We start from the raw sequence: 8,533 nt of genomic DNA, 5'->3' as shown, positions 1-8,533 counted from the left end.
TTGGATCTGAATTGTGATGGAAGGCAACAAGAAGAAAGGCTACGCCTGGGCTATATTCGCCGGCGCTAACGCCGCCATGGCCGCTATTTGCTCCAAATACTTCGATTCTCAGGTAATAATAATACACTCTAACCTCAGCAACTCACATTCGTACTTGATTCTCATTCAATTTATGAACCTAGGTCGTGATTTAGCCGCTGGAATCGAGAATAGTAGACATATAGCAAATATTGATTATGCATTATGATCCTTGTTTGAAAAAATATCATTTGAATTTCTCACTTGATTATTTTATGTCATGGATCTGATCTTTGATGTATAAGCATGGATTGGAAACTGAGTGATTCTTTTACATTTTAGTACTTCTAGTCGCCATTCATTATGTTTACATGTTACTTTTAGTCTTAGTCATGTAACTAGACAGAAAGAAGATATGCAAGATTGAGGGAGAAGAGAAGATAGAGTGATCGAATTAGATAGACAAAGGGCGATAGAAAAGAATATCGATAGCTCAAAGCCAACTTGTAATTAGAGAAACTAGAAAATACTTTAGTACACATGATGTGGGACACAACATCGTAAAATGAAGTCTCGAGAATGGAATTAGAGGAAAGTATTGAGGTTTGCTTTGTCCCAACAAGTGAAAATTCTATGTATGAGAACACTTTTGATCTTGTTCTTGACTCTGATATCTAAAATTATTAGACTATTATTGACCTTGATTGATTGTTTTTTTTTAACTTCTTATTCAAACAGTTCAAATTTGCTTTGGTAATCTTGTTCAATGTCGTCATGTGGGGATGTTATGTTAGCAGCTTGAAAGCTCTCCCATCTCTGCAAGCTACAGTGACAAATTTTGCCATCAATTTCCTCTGTTCAGGCATGGCTGGATTCCTTCTTTTCGATGAAACTGTATCATTGCAGGTACTACAATAGATTCCCAAACAGAACATGTTTTTGAAATGGTCCTAGATTCCAAAACTACCAGAACAATTTTTGCAGGATATTTTGAATTTGATAGGTTTTGTGTTCTATGGACAATGAAATTTTAATTTTCAAAAACCAACAAATAAGTTGAATAGCTGCCTACTTTGGCATAGAGGGGTGTTGGAAAGACTTGAGTTTGACCTTAAATTGAATTCCCTTCATTTGCATATTCATGTTAGCGTCCTCATAGCAAAAAGAATGATTATATATTTTGGTTAGCATTAATTGTCTGAAAATACACACATGTTTTATCTTAGTGGTTTGCAGGTGCGACACTTATTGTTGTCGGTGTAATAATTATCAGCAAGTCAAGTATAGAGGAGAAAACTCACGACGATTAGATATGTCTCTTTTCCTTCCATTTCATCTCATGATATTTGATATTTGAAGACCTTGATGCTTGTAAAATGTTCATTAAATTAGCCACTCTAATCATATAGAGATATCTTCAGTGGATGAAATTCTATAGATGGTAGAAGAGTCATGTAAAAAAAAGGTACTCTTCTCATTTCTCATAACTTTTTTCTCAATTCATCAATCAATCATGGAGTCAAATATAACTCATTGAGTCAATTCTGTAGGCATTATTATTCCCATCTTGTTCCATAAGTAATGATGGTTATGACTTATGAGCTGCTTTTATGCTTATCTATAAGCAATATTTGATGAGTGATTGGTCAATCCATGATGTTTGTTCATCTAAACCACACCGATTCTTGCAACAACTATTGACCATTTCTGGTTTTGTAGGTAGATCCAGATAAGAAACAACCAATAAATTTTTAAACCTCATTCAGATACTTTCTTCATTCGAGTGTTTTTAGACCGGGGCTATAGTTTTTTTTTTTAGTTTAGGAAGTTTAGAACGTCCAACTTCAACTTAAGGTTCGAACATTGACCTTGGATCTCTTTGCCAATTGAGCTCCTCTAGTGGTGGGTTAAAAAAATCGTCATTTTTGTATAAGTTTGAGTGACTATGACATAAAATATACTCAAATAGTTTATTTTATACTTACTAGATTTGTCTGCATTAGTCAACTAGGCCTAGTTGTTATTCTTAATATTTTGTCAATAAGAGTAAATAATACATTCGTACGATGTTATTTTCGATTCCCACTAAAAATATCTTAACTTGAGAAGAGGACGTATTATCTATCTAACATTCATTTTAACATGAAACCAAAATGAAAAAAATGTTTCTAAGAAAAATATTTGATATTTTTTCTTGCAGTTTTACATAGTGTTTTTCCTGGTAGGGCCAGTTTGGTTGAATTAAAGGGAGTTGGGAGACAGCTAAAACAGCCGACACTGGTAGGAAGAAATGAAGAGAATAGATGGTTCAAAAGTCTTGTTTTGATTTAAAAGATTTTTTATTTTTATTTTTTATTCTTCCAATTTGTGGATAAGAATGGACCTGGTTGAATTGTCTACTTGTTACATTTTAAAAACTATTAGCATTATTAATATTAAAAAAAATAAAAAAATATTCATTACAAGTCAATCTTATAAAGTAAATATCTATCAATTTTTCTATGTTTCTTACTTTTTTAATATTTGTATTTTGAATTTTAGAAGCTATTATAATTTTTTAATATTTTTCAATTCACACCAAGTATTTTTAAATTATAGACACTAACTTATGCCTCTAATAAAATTAATAATAATATTATTATATTATTTAAATATTGGGATAATATTTAAAATATGTGTTATTAAATATGTTAACAATATATTGGATTTTATTTTATGGTCCTTCTTTATTTGAATAATATTTGATTGATTAAGACCATAAATTTTAATGTGTTATCTAGATGGGCATATCTCTTCATTTGTTATTTTCTATTTCCTGTCAATGTCAATAAAATGGATATTATAGTTAATAGATTGATAACAATAATCACAATGAAATCTTATTTCATAATCCATTTGGAATAAAATAAATAAAGTAGAAGATCTAGTTGGATTACTTTGAATAATTTGTAAGTTATTTTCAAAATCCAAAAAAAAAACATATAATAATAATAAGAGGAACTTTAATACTTCATTTGATTAATGTGAGACATCCATAAATTTCATTAATTGAAAATAATATGATTTTTTTCGACAACTTTAATATTTTTTTTTATTTTATAAATTAGTTATGAACTCACTTTAACTTAATTAATATGTTTTTTTCGATAATCGAGCTTTAAAATATTTCTTATCTTGATGAGTTTTAAATTTATTTCTTTTAAGTGTTAATCAAGTTTAAAACTTCTATATAAGATTATCTTGTTTTATAATTAAACTCAATTAGCCTTAAAAACTTATTTAAAGTAAATTTTCCAATCTCCTATCAACCAATCAATTCTTTATTTTAATCATTCATAATTTTTTTTTTACAACTTGTAGACTTTTAAAATAACTTTATTTATAAAAAAATTGATATTTAAAATATAAATATTTATAAGTTGGTAATGTTTTAGTTGTTAACAAAGACCATAAAAATGTAATGACTACGGTACATCTCTTAAAGTCTTTCCGGTCCACAAGAAAATGATATTATTATTATTATATATATATATATATATATATTTAATGATGAGTTTATATAACAACAAGCAAGCAATAATCACGATGAAATATTTAATTAATAATAAAATAAAGTAAAAGTAAAGCTATACATAATAACAATTATGGCTTGTTAAATCATAATAAAAATGAGAAAAAAAAAAAAAAAAAGACTTCTTTAACGTAAATAACACAATATCCCACCAAACAAACAACCAACCAACCAATTATTTCATTTAATTAATAAAATAATTTTATATTATTTAAATTAAAAAAAAATATTAAATACTAAAAATTAATTGAATTCTAATAATTCACTTTATCACATTCTTTTAAATATAATTAGATTTAATCCAAGCCCGGATTATGAGAAAGAAATGTATAGGGAATTGGATTTGGTGGGTCAAAAGGGAAATCTCGAGGAATTTATGGGTCAAAAAGAAAAATCCTTATTTTCTAATTCTAAGAATCTAAATATGGTAAAATAAAATAAATAAAAAATTCTTGTTTTGAGTGAGAATTAAATTAAGACTTTTTTTATTTACTAGTGGGGATTAATTAATATTTTAATTATCGAAAAAACAAAAATAAATAAATTAAAATTATATAATTGGCAGACCATCCCATTGACTTGAATAAATAAAATAAATTACCATATTGGAAACACGCTTAACGCACGCACTATCTAACATATATAAATAAATAAATAAATAAAATAAATCATTCATCATCTATCACGCTTTATTATTTCCAATTTTAGCCGTTGAAAAAATGACACGTCAGCAAATAAATATCCTACTCGGATAAACTCATCTGACGTGTCGGTCACTCTTCTTTATAACTTTACTTGTTCATCCGGTCATCTTCATCTCTTTCACCGGTTATCACCCTCTCTAAATCTAATTTTCTCTCTCTAGAATTTCATTATATAGTTGGCTCTCAACTCTCAACGATCATTAATTACATCTTTTATTTATTAGTTTATAGTGGGGACAGACAACCCACATTTTTCATGCTTCAAAAATCTCCATCTTATCTGTAATTTCGTCTTATTCAAGAACTAGAGAGAGAGAGTGTGTGGAATTTGAATAGTATTGTACTGGGATCTTCTCATTCTTGTTTCTCCAGTCGGCCAGTTGTTTAGGTTAGTTTATTTGATTCGTCCATTCAAAAATTCTTAATCTTGTATGAGTTTACGAGGAGGGTTGTCTTCCTTTTTTTCTTATGTTTCTTTCTAATTGACAGCTTGTATGTATTTTCGAGGTCATTAAGATTGTTTTAAATTTGTTCATAGGAAACAGAATTAATCGAAATGTCTCAAAATGGTCATACGAAACAGCAAGATGAAGAGGAACCAAATTCGATCTTTGAAATAGGTGATTCGGATCTTATGTCGAGATTAACATCGGACAGGCAACGGCCATTAAGCATGGAGAGAAAAAGGTCATTTGATGAGAGGTCGTTTAATGATCTATCATTGTCTCCGCCGCGACAACTTTATAGAAACTCTGAGAATTCATCTTCTCGGGTTTTTGAACATCTTGATAGTTTTTCAACTGGTCGGAGATCTGGTTTCAGCACACCTAGATCTATGCATTTTGAGCCACACCCTTTAGTGTTTGAAGCATGGGATGCCCTTAGACGTTCATTGGTTCATTTCCGGGGACAACCGGTTGGTACTCTTGCTGCTGTTGATCATTCTGTTGAAGAACTTAACTATGATCAGGTTAAATTAGTTTAGTTCCTTTCTTGATTTGATTTTGGTGTTTGGAGTTTGGGTTTTGATAAATTTGGTTTGTTTTAGGTGTTTGTTAGGGATTTTGTTCCAAGTGCTATGGCTTTTTTAATGAATGGTGAACCTGAGATTGTGAAAAACTTTCTATTGAAAACACTTAGACTTCAATCATGGGAGAAAAGGGTTGATCAATTTAAGCTTGGGGAAGGTGTTATGCCTGCGAGTTTTAAGGTTCTTCATGATCCGGTTAGGAATACTGAAACTATAATGGCGGATTTTGGTGAAAGTGCTATTGGGAGAGTTGCTCCTGTTGATTCGGGTTTTTGGTGGATAATTCTTCTCAGGGCGTATACTAAGTCGACAGGGGATACATCTTTGGCTGATTCTCCTGAAATCCAAAGGGGGATGCGGTTAATACTTACTTTATGCTTGTCTGAAGGATTTGATACATTTCCTACTCTCCTTTGTGCAGATGGATGCTCTATGATTGATCGAAGAATGGTGAGAGTTATCTTGGTTTTTGTTGTTTGTTGTTTGTATATGTAATCTGACTTTGATTGTGATACAAAACAGGGGATTTATGGATACCCAATTGAAATCCAAGCACTTTTCTTCATGGCATTAAGATGCGCATTACAGCTACTAAAACAAGATCATGGTGGAAAGGAAATGATCGATCTCATAGTTAAACGTCTTCATGCATTGAGTTTCCATATGAGAAGTTACTTCTGGTTAGATATAAAACAATTGAATGATATTTACCGTTACAAAACAGAGGAATACTCACACACAGCTGTAAACAAGTTTAACGTGATGCCAGACTCGTTACCCGATTGGGTTTTCGATTTCATGCCAACACGAGGTGGTTACTTCATAGGAAATGTAAGTCCTGCGAGAATGGACTTCAGATGGTTCTGTTTAGGAAACTGCGTGGCAATCCTTTCTTCTTTGGCAACTCCAGACCAGGCGTCTGCGATAATGGATCTGATTGAAGCTCGTTGGGATGAATTGATTGGGGAAATGCCTTTGAAGATTACTTATCCTGCTATGGAAGGACATGAATGGAGGATTGTAACTGGTTATGATCCGAAAAACACTGCTTGGAGTTACCATAATGGAGGAACATGGCCAGGTATTGTTTAATTTGGAAAGTCTAATTACACCAAATATGCATTCATAAACGTTTTGTTTCAAATATGTTTGAATTATAGTGCTGCTTTGGCTGTTGACGGCCGCGTGTATCAAAACCGGAAGACCTCAGATCGCTAGAAGGGCGATTGAGCTGGCGGAGACGAGATTATTGAAAGATCAATGGCCGGAATATTATGATGGGAAGATGGGGAGGTTTATTGGAAAACAGGCGAGGAAATATCAGACATGGTCGGTTGCAGGTTATTTGGTGGCGAAGTTGATGCTTGAAGATCCTTCTCATGTTGGAATGATAGCTTTGGAAGAAGATAAACAGATGAAACCTCAAATCAAAAGATCTGCTTCATGGGTGTGTTGCTGATGATGATCTTCTACTATGATCATTGTTTTTTTTTTTTGTGTGTGTTAAGAATAATGGTTTTTGTTCTTCCATATGAATCTAAGTCTTTAAGTGTGTTGTGTTATTATTATTTTTCTTTTTAAGAAGTTAAGCATTTATTTGAACTTACAATGTCAAACAAAATCTATACAAGTGTTCACCAAAAACAAGTTTCAAACATTATATATATACTAATAATCAATAATTAAATATTATTATTATTGTTAGATATACATATATAATAGATAAAGATAGGAAAATAACAAAATAATAGATTTATTATCATTGTCCCAACTCCCAATTATAAACAAAAGGTGTTACATATAAGTTAATGTGCAGATAAGAATTCTGACTTTTATTTTTGTCTTTATCTACTATTGTGGTTTTTTTATTATCCATACAACAACTCTTATTTGGCTAAGGATTTTTTTTTACAAGTTTTGAGAGAAAATAATGATAGGTTATAATTTTGAGAATGTGTTGATTTTTTTTTTTAAATTTTATAGAATGACTTAAAAAATATTAATATATAATATAAATAAAAATAATAATTTAAAATATAAGATAGATATCGAAAAAGTTTATGATCACGTCAATTGAGAGTTTTTGTTTGATGTAATAGACATAATGAGAATGAGTGCAAAATGGATTGGGTGGATTAGATTTTGTCTCTCGACGACTAAGTTTTATGTCACTGTTAATGATAGTTCTCAGGGTTTTTTCTAGAGTTTCCGAGGGATTAGATAAGGTGATTCACTCTCTCCTCTCTTGTTCGTTATTGTTATAGAAGCTCTCTTAAAAATGACAGCGTTCGTAGAAAACTCAGGACTTATCCGTGGAGTGAGTTGTGGATCAAGAATATATCATTTTTCAATATCATATTTGTTTTTCGCTGATGACACGCTCTGCATGGTTTAGGCTACCTACATAAATTTTAAGCACCTTCGGGATATTTTATGGGTATTCAGTGTGTATGTTCCAGTTTTTAACTGAATGTTAATAAGTCAATCATCTTTTTCTCAGATAATGTTTCGAATAGAAGAAGTATGATATTGACAAATGTGTTGGAGTTCAGAATTGGTGATCTTCCATCAACATATCTTTCTATTGGGTGTTAAATTACGTTTCAAAATCTTTTGAGATTCAATTATCACTAAAATAAAATGTAAACTGTTTAGATGGAAAATTAAATAATCTCGAAAGGGGTCGATTAATCTTCATTAAGAGTGTGTTGTCCATATATGCTCACATATTTGATGTCTTTATTCATTTTCCTAAGAGTGTGGCGGTGAAAATAAAGAGAATAATGTGTAAATTTCTAGGGGAATCCTCTAACTCATTGTTTTGTCATTTAGTTAGTTGAGATAATGTTAAATATTTTAAAGATTGAGGTGGTTTGAATATTTGAGATCTTATTTCCTTTAATAAGAATATTCTATCAAAATGGTGCTATAGATTTGCAACAGAACCAAATAATCTTTAGGCGTCGATGATCAAATATAAGTATGGTTACAATTGGTCTGGTGGTTCACAAAAATGTTTAATTATACAGCGGGGTGTAGTATTTGGAGGGAAATTTATTTTATGTGGAAAAGTTTTCATGAGCAAAGATTCATTGTGAGGATGGTTCTTCGATTAGTTTTTGAGATGATAGTTGGTGTAATGTCAAAAGTCTAACTACGACGTATCCTAAGCTTGTTTGCATTACTATATATAGAAATGTAAGAGTTATG

The 8,533-nt window shown here is 30.8% G+C and overlaps 2 protein-coding genes across 6 annotated transcripts; both read left to right on the top strand.

The window, feature by feature from the left end:
* On the top strand, positions 1 to 2,472 carry LOC124912269. Of its 5 annotated transcripts, none has more exons than XR_007096651.1 (4): positions 9 to 112; positions 757 to 924; positions 1,245 to 1,483; positions 2,250 to 2,472. XR_007096651.1 is itself a non-coding variant. In XM_047452858.1 (3 exons), the coding sequence occupies exons 1-3, from the start codon at positions 17 to 19 to the stop codon at positions 1,279 to 1,281; spliced, it is 291 nt and encodes a 96-aa protein (XP_047308814.1). In that variant the 5' UTR covers positions 1 to 16; the 3' UTR covers positions 1,282 to 1,521. The 5 variants fall into 5 exon arrangements, 2 of the variants coding, with proteins under 2 accessions (XP_047308814.1, XP_047308813.1); XR_007096650.1 differs by having other exon boundaries at positions 2,244 to 2,472; XR_007096649.1 differs by having other exon boundaries at positions 2,219 to 2,472.
* A 2,030-nt stretch (positions 2,473 to 4,502) lies between these two features.
* Positions 4,503 to 6,925, top strand: LOC124911297 (probable alkaline/neutral invertase F). The gene is made up of 5 exons (XM_047451761.1): positions 4,503 to 4,681; positions 4,832 to 5,263; positions 5,342 to 5,773; positions 5,846 to 6,404; positions 6,484 to 6,925. Exons 2-5 carry the CDS (start codon positions 4,850 to 4,852, stop codon positions 6,780 to 6,782), a joined length of 1,704 nt encoding a protein of 567 aa, XP_047307717.1. The 5' UTR covers positions 4,503 to 4,681; positions 4,832 to 4,849; the 3' UTR covers positions 6,783 to 6,925.
* Positions 6,926 to 8,533: the final 1,608 nt, after the last annotated feature.

Source organism: Impatiens glandulifera, chromosome 8 (genome assembly GCF_907164915.1).
Source record: "Impatiens glandulifera chromosome 8, dImpGla2.1, whole genome shotgun sequence".
NCBI classification, from domain to species: domain Eukaryota; kingdom Viridiplantae; phylum Streptophyta; class Magnoliopsida; order Ericales; family Balsaminaceae; genus Impatiens; species Impatiens glandulifera.
Note: the sequence above shows the minus strand (reverse complement) of the source record. Positions and strands in the feature narration are given on the sequence as shown.